Source organism: Chelonus insularis, unplaced genomic scaffold (genome assembly GCF_013357705.1).
Source record: "Chelonus insularis isolate UGA/USDA-ARS -01 unplaced genomic scaffold, ASM1335770v1 contig_131_pilon, whole genome shotgun sequence".
In the NCBI taxonomy this organism is placed as follows: domain Eukaryota; kingdom Metazoa; phylum Arthropoda; class Insecta; order Hymenoptera; family Braconidae; genus Chelonus; species Chelonus insularis.
The window spans coordinates 1,701,187-1,723,541 of record NW_023276372.1 but is presented as its reverse complement, the minus strand read 5'-3'; the positions used below and the strand labels follow the sequence as shown (position 1 = coordinate 1,723,541).

The following is a 22,355-nucleotide window of genomic DNA, read 5'->3' as shown; positions in this document are numbered from 1 at the left end:
ACCAAAGAATGTTTGGAATTGGTGAAAGTCATGATTATGGCATATCTCTGATAAGATAAAATAGTTTAAAAATTGGTTTTGGATGTAATTAATTCGTTAAACGAAAAAAATTGTTCATAGCTTTTTAAAAATATGATTATTTTTCTAAGTATATAATTATCTAAAGATATGATAATTAATTTTAAAAAATTGTAAACCTTTTTCTACAGATTTAAATGTAGGTTTTTTTTCACCACTGTGCATAGAAACGGTAATCTAAAATACTTACCGTATACATTTGTAATTAAGTTGATAACTTCTAATATATGTAGTAGTTGCGATTAACCGAAAAAAAAGTTTTATCTATGAAAAAAATCATATATAAAGCTGAACGCGAGAGAAAAAAAAATAGCATATTGTGTTGAAGACATTTTTTGTAGAAATAGACTTATTAATCACAAGATAATCGATCAAAATTTACAAACGTTTCATTCAGCATTATTTCATATTCATAAATTTCAAAGTTCAATATTTTCTACTTTTCTGAATTGTGTAAAGTGAATTGTAAGTGGACGATAGCTTTGAATTAGCATGTGTATAAGCTCGATAAGAATAGATAACATATTATGGACACTTATTAAAAAAAAACCACCATTATTTTGTAAAAGAATGAAATTTGACTTTTCTTATTCAAGCAACAGTTTAATATTTCATTTATCAAATTTTAAAGGAAATAACAATTTTAGTTCATTTAATCAAAAGTATATAAATAATTTACTATTTCCACTAATGTATATTGTTTATAAATTTACTCATGTAAATATAGATTTTGTGTAAATTATAAATTATTCAATTATTTTACACTTCACATCATTGATATTTTATTTAAAAAATAATTTAATTACAATCATCATTATCTAATTTAATCATAGGATCATTTAAAATTTAACTATTTTATTTTTTGTTTTACTTATATTTTCTGGTTTTTTTATTTCTTCAGCACCATCCAATGATTCTATTGCATTGTCTCTAATCGTATCAAGAGTTAGTGTATTATCTTCTTTTTCCTTCACTAAATCTGGACAGTCTTTCTTGAGATGTGTCACATCACCACATATTTTACATGCTCCACCTTGTGGATAAAGACCTTTTGGATTATCAGGGCATTGTTTTGCAATATGTCCTTGTTCCCGACAAATGAAACACGTTGCAAAACGAAATTCTTCTTTCTTATTCACTTTGCACTCAAAATGAGTGTGTTCAGTTGATCCACATTTAAAACAAATTCCTGTAGCAGCTTCTTCTCTACCTAGTTCTGGACAATCTGATAAAACATGACCGGCCTTACGACAGTGGAAACAAACATTTTTCTTCACTCGAGTTAGCGCTTTCTCAGCTTTTCTTCTTTCTAGCTTCATCGCTGCATCTATATCCGATTTTGGGATACCTTTCATTACCATTTTCTCTCTTAATTCTTTTAATCTATCAGCATCTTCTTTTTTAACTGGAAAACCATCGTATAATACAATTTCTATCTCCATTCCATTGATGATAACCTTACTTGCACCTGGATCAGGTTTTCTTCTTTTATGTTCTTTGTCATCACGAATTTTTGGTGGTTTTCTTTTTTTTATCATTTTTGTATTATTATTAAATCTATTATCATTTGATCTAAAATTGTTTGTTCTAAAATTATTTCGATGACTTTTATCGAAAGGCTTCTTTTCATGTACCTTGTCAGTTAGATCAGGTTGTTTATCATCTGTGTTATCCTTGACTTCATTTTCTTCTGAAGATTTATCACTTTTACCAAATTTTAAATTATTTTTCCAGTCATTTCCTTCAACATTAAACATACCTGATGTTTCATCATTATCTTTCTTATTTGTTTCAGCACCTTTTTCTTCCGTATTATTGTTCGTTTTATTTTTATTCTTTCTATTACGTTTTTGTCTCTTGCTAAGTATCACTGAAGGCTTTTTACTTTCATCCTGTGAAACAGTGTCTTGGTCACTACTCTTATTTACACTATTTACATTACCATCGTTCTCAAGTTGAGAATTCTTATTTTTACGTTTTTCTGCTCGTTTCTTTTTCTTCATTTTCTTTTTATCTTGATGATTATTGTTTTCTTTACTTTCAGAAAAACTATTAGATTTTTCAACTAGTTCATCTTCTTTAGCATTAACAGTAGCTTCATGTTTTTTTATTTTCTTTTTGGGAGAAGTATCTGGTAGAGAATCACTTTTATGCTTTGTCGCTTTTTTGACATCTTCAAACTCGGCCCAATCAGTATTGGTATTGTCTAAGCTAGGATAATACAAAGATTCCTCTTTTTCTTCCAATAATTCTTTAGCCGATTTAGTTTTTTGTTTTTGTTCTTTTTCATTTGTGACTGATGACTCCAATTGTTGCTTCAAAACATGCCAAGGTGTTGATTCTTCAGGAACTCGTTCATTTGAGGCTTTGGAGCCTTTAGCTCGAGCAAACCTTGTCATTCTCTGCAAATACGTGATAAAATGGTAGAATCACTATGAATAAATATCATTAAAGAATATTTATATTGATAAATAATTGAATTCGAATAACAATACTTACGAGTTTTATTTGATTTATTGAACAATAAGTTTCATTAGCTTTTCACGTTTATCAACACTGTCGACATGTGGTTTCTGAAAAAGCTGGAAATATACTTTGTTTGCTACCGCTCTATAGGATCTTAACCTATAATTAGTTCACGGAAGAGACAAGTGTCGCCATCAAATTAGGACTTGAAAAATTTTCTGAGGCCAGAATTGAAGTTTAACGCTGAAATGTAATAAAATACTTCATTCAAAAATTATAAATAAGTTTTTAAAATAAAATCTCAAATTAATTTGTCTATATTTATTTCAGCATTTAAATCCAAAATGTACATATAAGAAAGTGGAAAATTTGTATCATTATTCAATAAAAGTAATTAAAGATAAGTTTCTTTTACCAACAAGTAATCAATCTCTCATCTATTTATATATATTTCTATTCAAATTATCAACTAATTTCTTATGGAAGTTATGTTTTCTGTGCTTGTTAATTATATATCTTATAAATTAACTACAAAATTTCTTCACTTCATTGTTAATAAAATTTATTCAATAATATTTCACTCAATTTCATTTATATACTAGCTATTGTGCTTTTCTAAAATTTCAATAAAAAATATTACTAGTACAAATTAGTCTATTCTAAGTATGTAAAAATTTATCGAACCAAATTTTTTTTCACATACTCATCACCACTTGCTATATAGCTGTAAGCTTTAATTATTGTAGCCTCTTCCTACAATATTATTTTTATCGCCATTGTCGCGAATTATTCTTTTGTCACAACATATACATATTGTTATTACAGTGACAAATATTTGTCTTAACAATAATTTATTGCATCAATATGTTTCACTCTTCAATTATTATGCCTCTGTTACACTATTTCTCCTACTCTTATTTAGTATTTATTATTCAATCAATTCACAACTAATAGATTTCAAATATATATATATATATATATATATGTAGATATATAATTAAATAAATTCTTCTCATTATTATAAAAATCATTATATGATAATTTTTCTCAATATTGCACAGCCTCTCATTTCAACCATTTGGCAGTACAATGTACAATATCAATTCATTAAACGTAGATTTGTATAAAAATTATTATTACTTAATTGTACGATTCAAATTTCTTTACACCATACATTACCTTAACTCGTCTCTTATATGGAATAGTCTTTAAAAAAAGAAATACTATAAAACATACATTAAAAACTACAGAAATGGAAAATAATATTACTGTAGCGCTAACATTTTTTGCTGATTCACTGTATTTTTTTTTCTTCTTCACTATAGTGTCCTTTATTTCTTTCTGCTCCGAAAATATCGCTGGCATTTCATTTTTTGTTGCCATCAAATCAGGAACTTTAGAGAGTAACGAAGATTCTTTATTTATTTTATATGACAGATTATTGTTATCATTATTATTATTATGATATTTGTAATCATAATTATTATTCTCATTTTTATTACTGCTATCATTATTACCATTCTTCTTATTATCATTATGCAATGACGATTTTTTCTTTAATTTCGGCTTATCATAATTATTTCTCAGATGCTGAGGAATCAAAGATTTTTCTAAATTTACCAATTGAGTATCAGTTACCTCACAATCAATTTGCATCATTGGTATATGATTCTGAGGTGATGTAAATGTCTTGTTGTCAAGTGAAACTGCAGGAAAAACTAATGACATTCTAGGCCTTACTGTATTATTTCTTCTCAAAGCAGGTAAAAGTAAATGCTCTCCACTGAACCATACTACATAGAATGTATCATCTCGTCGTCTTAAACGGCTACCAAAAAGTGAGAATATTTGAACTGCACTATTACTATCATTATTATTTTTTATTGGAGATTCAACACCATTGATCCGTGATTTCTCTTCTAGCATCTTCTTTTCTTTTTCTTCATTTTTCTTTAACAATTCATTATTATTTTTCTTCTGTTGTTTATTTATTTTTTCAAGTGACTCTGAAAAAAGTAATTCACCTAAAGATTTCTTTTTTTTTCCAGAATTATTCTCTTGCTTTTCTTCGTCTTCTTTTGTTGCAAAGGTGAAATTTTTTAATTTATTATTGTTATTCATACCATCATTGTCTTCATCGTCGTCACCACTAATCCATCGTCTTAGCTCATAATCCAAACGAATCGATTCGGTTTGGTTTATAAACATAGGGCACATCGGAGGATGGCGATTTATCGCATCATCATCTAGCGGAATATCAGGTGATGACGAAGCACCTACACGGTCTTCTATTGTTGTTGCATCATTTTCAGTTTCATTCTGAGGTTCTGCCCACAATAGAGACCGCCCATGTCTGGTATTCGGTTGTAATACCGCTGGTAATGCCACCATATTAATATTAGAATTCGATAATGAATCTAGTTGACTTTTATCAGGGAAAAATATACCACCGAAAAGTGGTAAATTTATAGAAAACATAAAAAATACAGCAAGTAATATTGCAGTATTTTTTTTATTCATAGTTACTTTGTTACTACTATTACTTTGTCCTGTCATTGTACAATTTCTTTCTTCTACTTCTAACAGCCGTTGTTTTAATAATGCATTCTCTTTTTTTAGCTGCTTATTCAGTTCTTGAAGCTCTGAAATTTGTTTTTCTAATGACGTTACATATTCTTTTTTTTTCTTTCGCGAAAGACATGCAGATTCGCGATTTTTTATCATTCTTTGTTGTCTCTTTAATGCTTTCAGTTCACATTCTTGACGAGCAGTGGTCAAATTTACATCTGGAATTTCAGTTTTTATTAAAATTGGAGCAACTTGACTCACTCCTCCTCCCCCTTTGTGATTAACTACAATCGGTGTGCATGCTGTAGTCGTTGTATCTTTAATAGTATCAATTACAAGAGTATTACTATTCATTACAACTTTTGGCTCCACTAACGGTTGGATGTTTGGAATGGTATTGATTATTTTCAATTGATTAGTTTGAGGAAAATCTACTGTTGTTGATTTTGATTCATTATTTGTGATTGAAAGATTAATAGTATTTTTGGAGTTAACCTGTTTCTGATTATTATTCGCAATATTACGCTTCACAGTTTGAATTTTTAATGGACGCATTGTCGAATTTTGTTGCTGAACATTCTTTGTTAACGCAGCAAAATCTTGAGCACTCAGTACAATCATTTTTTTTGGTTGCTCAGAATTTGTACATTTTGTAGTTTGTTGTATACAGAGCCGCTTAGCAAAATTTCCATTTGCCACTGAAATTTTATTACGAATTGGCTGCTGCTGTTGAATTGATTGTCTATCATCATGATAAGTATTTAAAGAAACAAGCTTCATAGGTTGAAACACTGATAGATTTGTTGCTACTGTTGGAGGTGATGAAGCAGAGTCTGACTCTGGTGGAGATATTGGAGGTGTATCGAAATTAAATTTAATATTTTTTGTTGAAGAATTGTTAATTAATTCATGTTGCTGTTGTTGTTGTTGTTGTAAGTCTATCCCCAATAAACTTGATTCTGAGTGGCTTGGTGATGGTGGGAAAGATAAATTACTGGATTCAAGTTTTACATTTTTCATATCCGCTAGTGACAGATCGACATCTGTAGTAACAAAACATTAATTTATCAATTAAGGAATATTTATCAAATAATGGAGTAGATAAAATAAAACAAATAATACCTGCATCAGTAATGTTGGAAAACATATCATCTAATTCGTCGATATTCAGTCCAAACTTGTCAAAATTATTTAGAGAATCCAGTGATGCATCTTTCATTATTTCATCAGGACTCTCATCAGCTTCAAACGATCCTCCATCCTCTTCGTCCCCTCTTCCATTTAAAAGAAGGGGAATTTCAAGGTCAGAACCTAATGATTGTAAAAAATCGTCCGCAGGAAGTGGTGGACAGTCATTATCTGAATGGTAAATAATTTTTTTTTATTTAACCTTGTTATTATTTTTAAATTTAGTGTAGAAATAAAACTACAATAACTACTGTAAACAAAGAGCTTGTACTATTCCTATCACTGCACTCAAAAATGGCTTGGCAGTTTAGCAAGAAAGAAAAGAGAGAAAAAAAAGAGAAAAGGATAAGAAATTCAGGGTCGACAAACTTTACGAACGTCGCATTGGCTGGTAGTATACATGGAATCATTAACATCAGAGTTTACAGGTGTGCACTTGGGTATTATGCAATGTTGAATACAATGTTATTTTTTTCCTTCATTTAATAATAAAAATAAATTTAAACTAATCATCGTAAATTATCACCTGCACTCATTTCATAATAATCGTATCAATTGCTTATCAAAATAAGGAATGTTAGAATTACATGAACAACATTGAATTATTTTATATTTTTTTCCTCTAGCATTTTTTTTTTTTTCATTTATTTGTTAAGCATTCTAAATTCTTCACTGAAATTGACCTAGACTTAATGATTTTAACATTATTCATTTCACTATCAATCAAATATGTTTGATAAACTATCAACTAATTTACCTAAAGACCACAAATAATCTTCATAATCAATCATATTTAATATACAGTGATTCGAAATATCTTTTTTCATTATTTTATTCACACTTCCACTGTCACTAAATGTTTTATGAAATAAACTTATTTCAACATTACTTTCATTTTACTTCACTAAATTAGTTTAAAAACATGATGTACTCTTTAAATAAATGAAACATATTTTATTGTGATTATCAATAACCGACCATGCTGTTGGATCCCATAACGAGCTACGTTTGAATGGCCCGGCGTGGTGGTTGTGTATTATGTGACCGTTCATATTTTACATCCTTGTCTCAGCTGGTCGCCCGACTCATATCAAGTGTGAGAAGAAGATAGGAATACTTTTCTATGCTATCTATAATAACCATGTACTAGTCGTAATAATTTTTCTGATAATTACAATACACATAAAGTATTTGGAGTATAAACCTGAATATGAACTACGGTCATTGAAAATGAAATGAAATTCTAGCAAAATCGATTGTTTTTATTTTTTTTAATCGAATATTGTATCATGTGCATGTTAAAGATATTTTTTAACATTTTAAATATGCATGGAAATTGAAAGAACTTTTGACCATTACGCCGATAAGCTTTGCACGTTGATAGTAGGTGATAAAATTGGTCGATATTTTACAAATATAAGCAATGAATTACAGGATTAAAAAACAGAACCGTTTAACCACTGTGGTTTTACATAATTTTTTTTATAAACTAATGCTATCGCTATGGTTATCATTGCGTATCAAGACGCGACAATACAATGTTATGGTGAATAAACACACAAGTGTTGATGAACAATAGATTTATATTAATAAAAAACAGATTAAAAATATGTATAAACGGATACACAGGTGTTTTTCATTGATATTTCCTACGTTATATGTAAATTTCGACTTACATTTAACTATCAATGAGTGATTTTTTGAATTGGAGTATTTAAAAAGGGTTTTAGAGTTATTTATTATGATAGTTGGAGTCATTGGAAAATTTTCTATTGAATAGCCATTGGAAAGTAATGTTTAATAGACTACAAGTTATTTATTTATGCTTTTGATCAATACCTAGTGACTCAAGTTCTGGAAATATCTGAAAATTAGCGTCTCCATACTCCAACGTCCACTGAGGCTCTTCTTTTATAAGCATTATTGTAACAAAACTATTATTGCACTAGTCAATGTTTATTAAATGTAATTAAATAACAAATTATTTATTTATCGGATAGAAAATTGATGTTTTACAGTAGCCACGTTTCTATTTAATTATTATTGCCATTTATCAAACACCAACAAACACTAATGCAACGCTTATACTACTTGTTATGTATACAATTGACACATAAGATGGTGGTGGCTACACTAGCGCTCAATAATAGTAAATAACGAACTACATTTACTGGGGAGAAAATTTAAAATATATATTTTGTCTCTTTTTTTTGATAAATATACATTATATTATTTCATTCTTTTTATTTTAAGAAGATGATTTCTTAAAGCAATCTGTTTGTCTTTAAATGATCTTTTTACTTTTGTTTTTATTTTATGTTTAACCATTTGATAAGCTTTCGTTTTCTTCTTTTCGCGGTTAGTTTTACTACACAGTGGATTCTGACGTCCGTCTTTGTAGCCGAATTTTACACGATCTTCTCTTCCTTTCTGTAAATAATAATTTAATTTTATTCATATGCATTATTATAATTAAATACAAAAATATTTTTTAATCACAACATATTTTTTACAGTATTTATTTACCTCTATACTTTCCATTCGAGCTTGTTTATCGTGTTTGCGTTTTTTATAAATATTTTCGATATCTCCAAGTTTGACAAGTTCATCTTTCTCTTCATTGGCAAATGGCCTCTTTATTCCTCGTTTCGCTGCATGTGGTGTTACTTGTTGCTTAATGAGGGCAGAATCTATTTTTTTGAAATCTTCATCAGTCAATAATCTTTCTACAGATATTAAAGCAGCTTTTTCTTTTTTTTCTGCAGTGAATTCTTCCTTTTTTACTTTTTTCATGCGTAAAAGTCTTTGCATTTTTTCTCTTTTTCTATCAAGCTTTGTTCTTTTTTGTTTTTTCATCCTTTTCTTGACTCCACCTTTTTGTTCATCAACTTCATTTTCATCTCCTTTTTCCTCATTTTGATCACCATCGTCATCATCATCATCACCATCATCTTCACTAGCATCATCATTTTCATCCTCGCTGCCGCTAACATCAATCCATTCATCATCGTCGTCTTCAGTATTTTCACTATCGATTTCAATATCATCATTCTTACTTGCATTTAAAAGAGTTTCAGCTCCTGGGACGAAATCTTTAACATCAACTTCTCCATATTTTAATGGTTCTAAAGCTATAGTAGCTTCTGTTGGTCGTCCTCGATCTTTCTTATGTAACATTTCTGGCATAACATTCCTATATAATGAAATTAATGACCTTGCTGCCATCATAACACTACGTTCCCTATAATTTTTATACATAGTTAAATCTTGGAGAAGATCTTCATTCATAACAAGTGGACATCGAGAACACATTTCACGAATTGCATTCAATCCAATAGCCATAACATCACTGGAGTTCCTTTCAGTTACAAAATTATTTGCCAAAGTCATCAACACAGGTGTGAGATTTTCTGGAGGAACCAACTCATGAGAAGCCTGAGCTACAAATTGTAATAATTTAGTTACTTCTCTTTGATGAGGCTGCAAAAATCGTTGAATATATGGATAGAAATTTAATATTAATAAATTGTGTATCCCAATAAGTCGTGAAACAACATCTAATGACATCAATTTTACTTCAAACCGATCATTATTTTTTTCTACTTGTTTGAATAATTTCTCTGCAAAATCCTGGGGATCATAAATCAAGTGTAAAGCTGAAAAATTAAACTGTGGAGCTTTAGATTTCTTCTTTTTCGTTTTTACCATTAATTGTTTAGCTTTTTTCAACTCTTTATCGCGTTTCTTGGATTTTTTATTGAACTTATTTGCCAACAAGACTTTTTTTAAATCTGGAACATCATCATCACTATCACTGTCATCAGAATTCTTTTCATCAGGATCTTTACCGAGGAAAAACTTCAAACATGCAACCATAATTTTGACGTTTGATCTTGAAAAACATCCTGTTGCAATGACATTTACAGTTTTTGCATCATTCCAGATATTTTTGTTATATAATTCAATCATTATATCAGCAGCCATTTTTGCAGCTCGAGCACTCGAATTCTGCAATTCTTTAAACATGAAATTTTGTAAAGCTGTATTTACTTTCATATTTTTATGCTTCACATTGACATTTTTTATATCATTTATTATATGATCTCGTAAAAATTGACGCAATGATTTATCTTCACAATTCAATAATTCAAAGAATAAACTTAGCAATGCTGTTGGATCTATCAGATTTTTACTTCTCAATAAAATCAAAGCTTTGCAAAATATCTAAAACATGAAAATATAAATATATACAATCATATAATTAAAATAGTTTGAATTTTTTTAAAATTGCTATTTCTTTTCAACATATATTTACCATTCGCATATCTGGATCAAGAATTCTGTTACAACTTTTAAGAATGTCTATAAGTTCTTGAGGATAATTTACCAATTCGGTTGTAAAGCATTGGGCCACCTGTATATACAATAAAAGAATGTATTATTTTATGTAAATTGTTTATTAATAAAGATTACAATCAATAAATCAGTAAGTAAAAAAGTAAATAATAATATTAATTAATAAAATCACACAAATAGTTTCTAATGGTAAAACCAACTGTTTTAGCTATAACAGCAATGAAATCGTAATTAATGTTACATTTGAATTTTGGCTCATCTAGATCTGAATAATCTCCTCCAACTGTTGTTAATAAACCTAATCGGCACATCGTAGAAATTTGAGCTATCAAATTGGCATTAAGATCTACTTTTTCATCTATAATAGTACAAAATATTGCTAGCATTCTAGTTAGTGGAAAATTTCGTGGGCCTGTTGGTTTTTTTGTCGCTTTTGAAGGTTTTAATCGATTTACACGTTTCTTCTTTTTTTTACCATCATCAATTTTTTGTTTCATAAATAATCTTTTATCTTCTTTTGGGGGATTATGAGAAGCTAAGTAGGCAGCAATTAACAGATATTTAGCATAGAATGGCAGTTCAAAACTTAACGCTAATTTTGTAGTTGATTCAAAGTCCGGAGAAAATTGAGTTGTAGTACAGTAATCATCACTAGATGAAATTCTTAAATAAATTACTTCTAAGTTAGCTTTAAAAATAGGAGAAATATTTCTCCATAATAATTGTACGTTATCTTCACGCGTGCATAGTCCAGTTTTAAATGGCTCGATATATTTGACAAAATTGATTTTAGCCATATAACGAAGTTCATTTATATCACGACAGAAACGATAAAATACTGACAAAAATAAATTAAGATAATTTCGATAAAAGTCGTCGCTATAATTACTACTTTCCGCAGGTCTATATAAAAAGAGAATTTCTAATATTTCGTCTTTCGTATATTGGGGGAAAAATATTCTAATAGGTTTGTATTCATCGCCTCCAATCATTTTGGTATAACATTTATCCCATTCTAGATCGGTTATAAAAATAGTACAAATATTTAATCCAGTTAGTTCTCTTAATCTTACAAATACTTCCAATAGATTCATACCTCGTAATCTTTCGCATTTATCAAGTACTATAATTACTGGTTTTTCGAAATTAATTTTTTGAAGATGATTAATGAATTGCATCATGTTATCACATTTTAATTTATCATTATCTTCAGATGATTTTATCGATGAGGTATTTGTTAAATCATCTAAAATAAATTGAAATAAATTTTTAGGTGTAGGATGCTCGATGCAATTTATAATGGAATAATGGTAATCGAGATATTTTAAAAGTGATTCTATAATTAAAGATTTTCCTGTGGCAATGTGACCATATAAAAGAAGAGTTGGAGGAATTGGTTCGTCGTAAAACGAGGAGTTACCAATCAATGAGTATAAAGTTCTTAGAACTTTTTCTCTACAAAGAATGGTATTTTCAAAATATTTCAAGCACGCTTCCATTTTGTAAATGATTAAATCAAAAATATCCAATTATTTATACCTGAAATACCAAAACGTTTATCATGTAGGAATATTGTTACTTCTTTCCATATTTTATGGCTTATGATATTTACCTGGGCCAAAAACATAACCAATTCATCAAGGCTCTTGTTGTATTTTTCAGGTGTCAAACGAAAAACTTCTAGAGTTGACTTGTAATGATTGTATTGTTGTAAAAACTGCAATAATATGCATAATAATTTATTTATCTATTTTATAAAACAAAAAAATATTTATTTTTGAAAAACAATAACATCACTTACCTCTTCTTTGTATGATTCTGGATCACGCTTGATGAGATTTTGTAGTTGTGGTAAATTATCAGGAAGTTGATTATTGTGTCGTACCATTTTTTAGGTTATTCAAGAATGAGTCCAATTTATTAACATATCTATAAACTACTAATTAATTAAATAATTTTATAGAAATACCGTTGGAAAGAATAACACGTGCTCAATGGAGTAACCTAACACAACAGCAAGCTTGCTTTTTATTACGTTGGCAGCCTTGAAATGTCGCCCACGAGGCATTGCACGTTGGTACCCCTGTTGCACACAAAGCGGCGAGTTTAGGAGTGTAGTGTCTGTGTGTGTCAATACAACTTTTTATTAGTGTAAACAGTAAATTAAATAAATGATATTTCATTAATTTGAATTTTAAAAACCACTAACCTGCAATTTATTATTTTCCTTTTGATAGAAAAATATTATTAACAAACAATAGTTGTTTATTGTTATGTGATTTATAGGTTAAATTGTAATTAGCGGTAACACTTCCATTAACTTTAAGCGGGTCTTTTTTAAAAATTTTCGCTGAAGTTTAGTGTCAATTTGAAGATTATATATGTATATGTTATAATATACTATTTAAAGTTGAATAATATAATTTTATAAACTCGTTATTTAATATTAATCAAGACTTACCATGTCGGGTTATGATAGTCCATTAGAGGAAGATGAAGAGGAGACTTTAGTTTATGTTGAATTTGAAGGTCTTTCTGGACCAGATACTTTTTGCAATGAAAACCTTCAATTAGACATGATTGGATTAGATACAGAACATCCTCTAATCAAAGTAAATGACAAGGTAAGTGCAACATACATTGAAATTACGATTTTTATTTTATTTAAAAAAAATGGTTTCTTGCAGTATTATGAAGGAACATATGAAGATGCTGTTGGAACATATATGTTCTTTGAAAATGATGATAATCCAAAGTTTGAAGATCCAATATTTGATACTGTACCGACCTTTAAATTTTTCACTAAAACTAATAAAATATTAAAAATGAAAAGAGTCTTTGTCAAACCCAAACTTCAATTTCTTGATGACTCTAATTCAATTCCAAACTTAGAAGCTATTAAAGAGGCTGGAGTTCCTCTGCATTATCAAGAAAATGCTTTGAAAGTATGGGAAACAATGAGAGAAAATCGTCGAGAAGCTTTTAATAAATACTTAGAAAAACAAAGACAGAAGAAGGAAAAACGACAACAAGGAATTGAACTAAATTCCGAGTCTGATGAAGAAATTGATGATGATGACCCGTTTGAAATTTACAATTCTGATGAACAAAATGATGATTCTGCAATGCAATCTACAGAAATTCAAGTTCAAGATAATTTAAACAATATTGAAAATAATTCTAATTCATTAACAGTCATTGATCCAGGTCCATCGACATCGAAGGATAGTATTCCTTGGGTTAGTCCCACTACAAATATTACTACCATGATTTCTACTGTAACCAGTACTAGTACTGCAACTACAACTACAGCTTCAACTTCAACTTCAACCCCTACTGATACTGTAGAAGACAATGAGTCACGTGAATTTAATCACAAGCCAATAGAAATTAAAAATCAAGGTTTCATTAAAGTTTTGCAAAGGAGGAAACCAAAAAGCGAAACCCAACCTACTAAAAAATCTAAACAAAAACGAAAAGGGAAAGGAAAACAAAAAGGAAAAGTTTCAACAACTTGTGATAAATTATCAAACATGAATATTGATGAAGAAAATAGTGAAAGTGTAGAAGTTAGTGTAGATGAACATAATAAAGACACAACAAATTAGCACCAAAGGAATGATTAATTTTAAAAAGCATTGAAGAATTAAGACAATAAAGTGATACTGTAAAGAAGTAATTGGTATTTCTTATTTATATATAAAAATTTTATAACAACATTTTATACATATTATTTTGTAAGTTAAAGAAGCATTTAAGATTCATTTGTAAGAAAACATTTGTTACAGAAATTATTTTGATAATTAACTATTATTTGACAATAATAAATACTGAATCAAATCAAGATTCACATCAGCTTGGAATGTTTTAATGAATAATCTATTATTTATTGCCTTAAATTCATTCATTCACCAATCAAGATCACCTGGTAATTCATCTGGATATTCGCCGGTCAAACAAGCTGTACAATGACCGATATAAGTACTCTCACGATTATCCATACCATATCGCACAGCTGCAACAAGTCCATCAACTGATAAATAGGTCAGTGAATCAGCTCCAACTTGTTTTGCTAATTTAACGTTATCTAACTTATTCGCAATCAATTCCTCTCTCGTTGGAATATTTATACCCATGTAACAAGGATATTTCAGTGGAGGAGAAGCTATTCTGACGTGAACCTATACAAATACATTTTTATTTTACAATTTTAAAATTAATTTTATTATTTTTTATATAAAATTACTTACTTCTTTTGCTCCAGCATCTTTTAACAGTTTAATAATTGGTCCTATTGTATTTCCTCGAACTATGGAATCATCAATAAGAACAAGTTTCTTTCCCTTGACATTCTCAGACAAAGCTCCAAATTTCTTCGCAACGCCTAACTGTCTCAATCTAGTGCTTGGTTGAATAAAGGTTCTACCAACATATCTATTTTTACATAAAACTTCTGCAAACGGAATCTTGGATTCTCTTGCATATCCATGAGCTGCAGCTGTTCCTGATTCCGGTACAGAACTCACAATATCAGCTTCAACTGGTGATTCAACTGCAAGAACTCGTCCACATTGCATACGGACTGAGTATACCATTTGACCCTCGAAAATACTATCACTTCTAGCGAAATAGACATATTCAAATATACAAAATGCTTGAGGCCTCTTGTCTGGTCTCTCTACAATCTCAATTGTTTTGATTCCTTCTCTAGTTAACTCAACTATTTCTCCTGGAAATACTTCTCGTACATATCGTGCACCAATGCTAAGAAAACCACAGGATTCTGAAGAAATGACCCAACCTTCTGCTTCTTCATCATCTGAATCACTCGAATCATTTCCAGCTAATTTTCCGACTGGTATTATTTTTCCAAGACATAAAGGACGATTACCATAAGGATCTCTTACTCCATAAATTTTATCTCTTAACATAATCACTAATGAATAAGATAATGGAGCAAGCTGCATTAGATGTTTTATACGTGCAGGCCAGTCTGGACCATTTATTTCACCTTCCGGTGGATTCAAGCACAATGCTTGGGTTATTAACTCTGAATCCGAGTGTGTAGACAGACCAACCCCTCTTCCAAGTACCTATAATTTTTATCATTATTTATTACACAATGTTTGATTATAATAAATAGATAAATAAAAATATATCATTACCATTTTTCTCAGTGATTCAGTATTTACAAGCTCACCATTGTGAGCAACAGCTAGAGCACCATGTGCTGTATGAACTACAAAAGGCTGACAGTTTACTTCCTCACTTGCTGCACTTGTACTGTATCTTGTGTGACCGATGCCCAAATTTCCTCGTAATTTTTTCATACTTTCATCATTAAAAATGTTATTTATCAATCCCATTCCCTTATGAACTCGAAATGATTTTGCACATATTCCCTCACTCGTGACAATACCTGCACTTTCTTGACCTCTGTGTTGTAATGCAACCAATCCTGGAAATTTAATTATATATTTAAAACATGTTGCTTTCGAATTGTAAGAATTAATTGTTGATTATAATTTACCTAAACAAATAACTTGACTAACATCTATTTGAGATGGCCAGTCGCCAGCTGCAATACATCCAAATACTCCACATTCATGAGTTAGTCCTGATGATACTTGTCCACGAGTGGCTCGTTCTTTACTCCAACATCCTTTCTCTACATTTTTTGACTCTAATGACATTTTTGATAGTGCCCATTCTGTTGCTTCTGTGTCACCAGACATTTCTTCAGTAAACTACATAAATACATCAAATAATTCAATTAATTTTAGCAAATATCCATGTAAATAAATATTAAAAAAAAAAAAAACTGAAAAACAAATAGAAATTATTTACTTGAGTAATTGACAAAGATGCTTTTGCTTTTAAGTTATGTAAATAACAATATGATAATTGATCATCCCACTGGAATAATTTTGTTGCATATTATAATATTGATATCTTGCATGCTCTTATAAACTATTGACCCCCTGCAAGTCTGATATTTTATTTTATTTTTTACAAAATATCTGTATACGTCAACATGTAAGTGTTTAGCCTGATAGTAAATATTTCATCACTATCCAGAATATTCTGATATTTATTTTTAATAATAAAAATTAAAAAAAAAAAAAAAACATTCCTCTAGCACTAATTTAAAATATTAAGATTCAAAAAAAATATCAATAAAAATTTTTGAATGTTTTTAATATAGATTTAAAATCAGTTGGATCCAATTTTATTACGTCTTAAAAATTTCAAATACTCCAAAACTTTATAATGGGACTGTACTTTTGATAAATGTGTACTTTAAAATACTCAAAAATTTGAATAAATTATTCTAAAAAAATATTTTTAACTTCATGTTATGAAATAATGGTTTACTGTAAATGAAACTATTGAATATCTCATTCAAAAGATAATGATCAAAGTAAGTTTTGCTTACCACGTGTGATTTCAGCGTGCTATTATGATGTATGTGTATAGGTAGAAACTAACGACCTCGTGGCGTCTTATAAGACAAACAAGAATGAATTTGAGAAAAGGAATATTGGATCAAATATTTTCTCTTGAGTTTGTAGTCATCAGATTGATTACTATTCCACAGTTAATAAACTGCCCTGCTCTACAGTTAATTATTGTAACATAAGATCAATGCTTTCATCAATTCATCTGTAATCGATTGAGATTTCAATACAAATATATATATATATATATTACAAGTTTAAATTCCATAGCCTTTTTTGATTAGACAAAATTATCTGCTAATTACAAAATTATTGGCAAATTCCAATTGATAAGGACTTCTCCGTCATATTTATCAGTTTGCTTATTTATTTTACAATATGGGACTATCTATCATTGATTATTTCTTAATAGTTATTTGATATAAATATTTAAAACATTTTATATTTTCGAAGTTTATTATCTTCTTTCTCGGTGATAAAAAAAATTCTGAACCAATCATAGAATATTTTGAGTGGGGAGAAAAAAAGATCATCTGGAGTATACTCCGATTGTATACCGACACATCTATTGGATTCTTCGAACAATCACCATGGCTGGTATGTATATCTTTTTTGTGGTTATTTTTGAATCATAATAGTGATAATAATTGCCCAATTTACTCCTCAATTAATTTTATTTGGGCTACATTCGTATATCTATAAATATATCACATATAATAAACAAGGTTTCAGTAATAATTTTTGGAGAAAAATTTTTTACTGACTGTACACACGTGTCCAAATACATATCATGAAGGGGCACAGTTATTTAGCTAAGATTTTTTCTATAATCGTTGAATAAATCGATTATTGAATGATTTTTATTAATTTTTTTTATTTATTGCAGGCTTTAAAACTGGTAAATTAATAATTGAGGGAAAAACCAAACAAGTTTTTGAACTTGTTGATGATCCATCGTTATGTCTTCTGATAAGCAAAGATCGTATTACCGCTGGTGACGGTGTTAAAGCTCATGATTTAGAAGGAAAGGCTGCTATTAGCAATGCCACGAATGCTAAAGTGTTTGAATTACTTAATAAGGCAGGATTGAAAACTGCTTTTGTCAAAGTTGCTGGAGAAAATGCTTTTATTTCTAAAAAATGTCAAATGGTTCCTATTGAATGGGTTACTAGACGACTGGCTACTGGTAGCTTTCTAAAAAGACATCCAGGTAATAAACATTTACGTGTTAACAATTATTATTTCATAAAAGCAAGTATTATTATTATTAATGAATTGATTCAATTTGTAGGTGTACCTGAAGGATACAAATTTACTCCTCCCCTTCAGGAGACTTTCTATAAGGATGATGCTAATCATGATCCCCAATGGTCTGAGCAACAAATAATTTCGGCTCAATTTAAACTAAATGGAGTAACGATTGGAAGAGATGAAGTTGATATAATGCAACAAACGACTTTGGCGGTGTTTGAAATTTTAGAAAGAGCCTGGGCTACTCGAGATTGTGCATTAATTGACATGAAGATTGAATTTGGTGTCGATTGTAATGGAGAAATTTTAGTTGCTGATATTATTGATAGTGATTCTTGGAGACTCTGGCCATCTGGTGATAAACGACTAATGAAAGACAAACAGGTAAATAAAATTGTAAAAAATCTGTGCTTTAATTAATTAAGATTTAATAAATAATTGTTTTTAGGTCTACAGAAATCTCACTACAGTAACAGACGCTGATTTAGATACTGTAAAACGTAATTTCAAATGGGTAGCTGACCAGTTAGAGCATTTAGTTCCACCAGTAATGTCGAAGGTTGTGATTCTGATGGGATCACCATCCGATGAAGAGCACTGCAAGAAAATCGCTAAACAAGCCACTAATCTTGGGCTTGAAGCACAACTAAGGGTTACCAGTGCTCATAAAGGAACAGCTGAAACATTAAAAATTGTCGCCGAATATGAAAAGGTCATTTGAACTTAGCAATGAAATCAACAACTCTCTCTCGTGAATGATAAGTCATATCAATTAAGCTGAGATATAAATTATGCTAATGAGGGTTCTTTATATCTTTCTGTGTCTAGGTTGTGTTGATCGCAGTGGCAGGCAGGAGCAACGGTCTTGGACCAGTACTCTCTGGTAACACTACGTTACCAGTCATTAACTGTCCACCAGTTAAACCTGACAACGTTGCTCAGGATATCTGGTCTTCCTTGAATATTCCTTCAGGTATTTATTAAAATGAGAATCAAGTGTAAATAATTTCCATTTGTTAAACTAATTTAAATTTGTAGGTCTTGGATGTACAACAGTTGTATATCCAGAAAGTGCTGCTCTTGCTGCTGCTCAAATCCATGCTCTGCATGATCATGTTGTTTGGTCACGACTTCGTGCTAAACAGTTATCAAATTTCATCGCACTAAAACAAGCTGACGCAAAACTCAGAAATCTTCATCTTTAATATTTTTATGTAATGCACAAATATATTTTTATTTTTTTAATCTGAACGCTATTTTTCTCTCACAATAAATGTTTATTGTGGCGTTAATTGTATATACAATATTATTACTTTTATTAGTAGTTTTATATTGGATACAAATATATAATATTCGTGTATTTCCTGCAAAACAACTTTTTGAATAAAAAATTAAAAATACTTTATTTACAATGTTGATGTTATAATTGACTTAATTTCGCTAATTATTCGATTTAGTCTGTTTAGATATTTTTCTAACAAGTATTAAATTATGTTTATACCATTCGCATCAAGCATAAATGACTGTCATCAACACGACAACATTTAAATAAGAATCATCATCGTCAATTGATGATCCTATCTCATCTTCTTCTTACTCATCATCGTTGTCACTGTCATTGCTTAATCTATGAAAACTATTATCTCTGTTGATGCTGTTATATAAACAGAAATCGTATCAAACTAAAAATTACTGATGTATCAATACTTGAATTTTTAGTTAGTAAATGTTATTAAAGATAATCGGGATGTTGATCATTATCAAGACTAAACATTCTAGACGTAGAAGCTTGCCTGATGATGAATTCAACGATTATAATAAATGCTGAAGCAGAAAAAAATGTTGACTGATTTAATGTAAAAAAATGCTTTAGCAGTTTGAAAGTAATGCGATAATTAAACATAAATAAAATTTAATAAGAAAAAGATGATTATATTCTAGGCGAAGATTATTTACAAACAATGATAATTGTTTATAAATAATAATCCATTTTAGGGTTACACCATTGTTATATAAATACTTTATTTACAATGTTGATGTTATAATTGATTTAATTTTGCTAATGATTCAATTTGCTCTATTTCTTTTGGACAATTCTTAGTAAGTACAATTGAACCACTCTCTCCTATAAGAACATCATCTTCGATACGTATTCCTAAGTTATAAAATTCCGGAAGTGCTAATTCATTTTTAGGATTTACATAAATACCTAAAAGAAATTCGTCCTTTTTATTTTTCTGATTTAATAGATAGCAATTTGTTAGTATGATTCATTTATATTTACCTGGTTCTACGGTAATAATCATCCCTGGCTTTGTTTGAAGACTCCTCGTAACTTTTCCTACATCATGAACATCCATTCCTAAATAATGACTAACGTGATGTGGACAATACGAGTATGCAGCTGAGACAGCTTTTTCAGAAGAAAAATCCTTTGGTATTAAACCAATTTCTTGTAATCTTTTACCCAGTAGTCGACACATTTCATAGAAAATCTGATCCAAAGTAATAAACTCTTCTACTTTTTTTATCAACGACTTCTGGACTTCTAAGACTATTTCATATAAAATTCTTTGCTGAGGAGTAAACGTTCCATCAATGGGCCAAGTTCTTGTGATGTCTGATGAATATCCATGATACTCACAACCTATACCAAAATATCCAAATTAATTTTATTTTCATAATCAATCATATACATTTTTACTTACCAGCATCCATCAATACCATTTCTTTTCTATTTACAATCTGATTATTTTTTATATAATGAATGATATTAGCATTTTTCCCTCCAGCGACAACTGGAGGATATGCTAAATGTTCTGCTCCATTCATTCTACATTCATAATCCACAATAGCAAATAACTCATGCTCACTCATTCCTGGTTTTGATACTTCTATAGTTTTTGTGATTGCTGCAGATGCAATATCACAGCTTTTTTTCATCAATTGAATTTCTGCTGGTGATTTTATCAGTCTGATATTATGAAATATTGTTTGAGGAGATGTGACACTACGTAATCCTGTAGATTTAACTAATTGTAATATTTTTTTATGAAATTCCGGATGAATTTGTTCATTATTTTCATACCAAAATGTACTATTTTTATCTTCACTGATAATGGAAGAGATGAAAAATTCAAAATCTGATATTGGAAGAGATCTATCAACTCCAAACATATCTATTGCAGCTTCTGCTCCAGTTCTAGGTCCATCCCATAACTCAGACTTTAAATCTTTTTTTTGTACAAATAATGTTGATTCATATTTCTCACCATTCACTACAATTAATAAAATACTATCTGGCTCTTGACATCCAGTAAAGTAGAGAAAATCAGTGTTTTGTCGAAAGAAATAAGGAATTTTATCAGACATATAAACCTTAGTTGCTGATGGAATAATTATAATATGAGGATGAGATGATATTTTTCCTGTTTCAACGATATGTTTAACTAATGTTTTTCTTCGTTCTTTGAACTCTTCTAATTTTATACCAGGCACTAGTTCACCAGGACTCAAAAGGTGAGGATGAGTTAATGGTGTAGGTTGTCCATACATTTTTGGTGGCTTCTGATGACTACATGTCTGTCCACTGACAGGATTTTGAGAAATAACTGTTGAATAAAACTCAACAAGTTGAGATCCTGAATAAATAATAATAATAATTAATATTATAATTGATAATACAACTATCTAAAAACAATTTTGATGTTAAAGCTCCAGAGTTAAAGATTTTAATTAAATCAACTTACCAAGTTTATCCACTCGCAAGTTGGAGTATTTTTTGCACAAATTAAATAATCTACTACTTTGATTTAATGTTAATAATGTCATTTTAATTAATAAAATTAATAAAACTTCTGTACAGATAAAATTTTAGAGGTTTCTTCACCTTTGCGCGTCACCTACTGCCACTTCGAGCAAAAGTACCATGTGACCACGATTGCACAGGCGCTGTTGTACATAAACTATTTAAATGGAAATCACACGTTT

General features: G+C 29.6%; 8 protein-coding genes across 11 annotated transcripts; 2 read left to right on the top strand and 6 right to left on the bottom strand.

Annotated features, from left to right (window-relative positions):
- Positions 1–854: 854 nt before the first annotated feature.
- LOC118073719 (probable ATP-dependent helicase PF08_0048) lies at positions 855–2,713 on the bottom strand. The gene is made up of 2 exons (XM_035094407.1): positions 2,578–2,713; positions 855–2,480 (listed from the first exon to the last, which is right to left on the bottom strand). The coding sequence occupies exon 2, from the start codon at positions 2,475–2,477 to the stop codon at positions 918–920; it is 1,560 nt and encodes a 519-aa protein (XP_034950298.1). The 5' UTR covers positions 2,478–2,480; positions 2,578–2,713; the 3' UTR covers positions 855–917.
- Positions 2,714–3,066: 353 nt separating this feature from the next.
- On the bottom strand, positions 3,067–8,386 carry Atf6 (bZIP_ATF6 domain-containing protein ATf6). Of its 2 annotated transcripts, none has more exons than XM_035094301.1 (3): positions 7,058–7,491; positions 6,235–6,471; positions 3,067–6,155 (listed from the first exon to the last, which is right to left on the bottom strand). In XM_035094301.1, the coding sequence occupies exons 1-3, from the start codon at positions 7,125–7,127 to the stop codon at positions 3,685–3,687; spliced, it is 2,778 nt and encodes a 925-aa protein (XP_034950192.1). In that variant the 5' UTR covers positions 7,128–7,491; the 3' UTR covers positions 3,067–3,684. The 2 variants fall into 2 exon arrangements, with proteins under 2 accessions (XP_034950192.1, XP_034950184.1); XM_035094293.1 differs by lacking the exon at positions 7,058–7,491 and adding an exon at positions 8,140–8,386 and having other exon boundaries at positions 3,069–6,155.
- A 68-nt stretch (positions 8,387–8,454) lies between these two features.
- Positions 8,455–12,684, bottom strand: Mys45A (SDA1 domain containing protein Mys45A). 2 transcript variants are annotated; one of them, XM_035094363.1, is made up of 5 exons: positions 12,458–12,684; positions 12,269–12,373; positions 10,616–10,714; positions 8,827–10,524; positions 8,455–8,730 (listed from the first exon to the last, which is right to left on the bottom strand). In XM_035094363.1, the coding sequence occupies exons 1-5, from the start codon at positions 12,542–12,544 to the stop codon at positions 8,530–8,532; spliced, it is 2,190 nt and encodes a 729-aa protein (XP_034950254.1). In that variant the 5' UTR covers positions 12,545–12,684; the 3' UTR covers positions 8,455–8,529. The 2 variants fall into 2 exon arrangements, with proteins under 2 accessions (XP_034950254.1, XP_034950262.1); XM_035094371.1 differs by lacking the exons at positions 12,269–12,373; positions 12,458–12,684 and adding an exon at positions 11,753–11,888.
- On the bottom strand, positions 10,739–12,493 carry Orc5 (origin recognition complex subunit 5). Its single transcript, XM_035094435.1, has 3 exons — positions 12,458–12,493; positions 12,269–12,373; positions 10,739–12,195 (listed from the first exon to the last, which is right to left on the bottom strand). The coding sequence occupies exon 3, from the start codon at positions 12,153–12,155 to the stop codon at positions 10,812–10,814; it is 1,344 nt and encodes a 447-aa protein (XP_034950326.1). The 5' UTR covers positions 12,156–12,195; positions 12,269–12,373; positions 12,458–12,493; the 3' UTR covers positions 10,739–10,811.
- Positions 12,685–12,733: 49 nt separating the features above from the next.
- LOC118073747 (general transcription factor 3C polypeptide 6) lies at positions 12,734–14,485 on the top strand. The gene is made up of 2 exons (XM_035094455.1): positions 12,734–13,280; positions 13,344–14,485. Exons 1-2 carry the CDS (start codon positions 13,119–13,121, stop codon positions 14,262–14,264), a joined length of 1,083 nt encoding a protein of 360 aa, XP_034950346.1. The 5' UTR covers positions 12,734–13,118; the 3' UTR covers positions 14,265–14,485.
- On the bottom strand, positions 14,333–17,316 carry LOC118073711 (amidophosphoribosyltransferase-like). Of its 2 annotated transcripts, XM_035094394.1 has the most exons (6): positions 17,093–17,316; positions 16,504–16,572; positions 16,187–16,403; positions 15,822–16,114; positions 14,907–15,749; positions 14,333–14,837 (listed from the first exon to the last, which is right to left on the bottom strand). In XM_035094394.1, exons 3-6 carry the CDS (start codon positions 16,389–16,391, stop codon positions 14,565–14,567), a joined length of 1,614 nt encoding a protein of 537 aa, XP_034950285.1. In that variant the 5' UTR covers positions 16,392–16,403; positions 16,504–16,572; positions 17,093–17,316; the 3' UTR covers positions 14,333–14,564. The 2 variants fall into 2 exon arrangements, with proteins under 2 accessions (XP_034950285.1, XP_034950274.1); XM_035094383.1 differs by lacking the exon at positions 16,504–16,572 and having other exon boundaries at positions 17,093–17,315.
- A 202-nt stretch (positions 17,317–17,518) lies between these two features.
- Paics (PAICS bifunctional enzyme) lies at positions 17,519–19,616 on the top strand. The gene is made up of 6 exons (XM_035094445.1): positions 17,519–17,711; positions 18,001–18,324; positions 18,406–18,749; positions 18,814–19,077; positions 19,194–19,338; positions 19,404–19,616. Exons 1-6 carry the CDS (start codon positions 17,705–17,707, stop codon positions 19,568–19,570), a joined length of 1,251 nt encoding a protein of 416 aa, XP_034950336.1. The 5' UTR covers positions 17,519–17,704; the 3' UTR covers positions 19,571–19,616.
- A 754-nt stretch (positions 19,617–20,370) lies between these two features.
- Positions 20,371–22,265, bottom strand: LOC118073725 (xaa-Pro aminopeptidase 3-like). Its single transcript, XM_035094422.1, has 4 exons — positions 22,115–22,265; positions 21,074–22,006; positions 20,650–21,012; positions 20,371–20,574 (listed from the first exon to the last, which is right to left on the bottom strand). Exons 1-4 carry the CDS (start codon positions 22,194–22,196, stop codon positions 20,405–20,407), a joined length of 1,548 nt encoding a protein of 515 aa, XP_034950313.1. The 5' UTR covers positions 22,197–22,265; the 3' UTR covers positions 20,371–20,404.
- Positions 22,266–22,355: the final 90 nt, after the last annotated feature.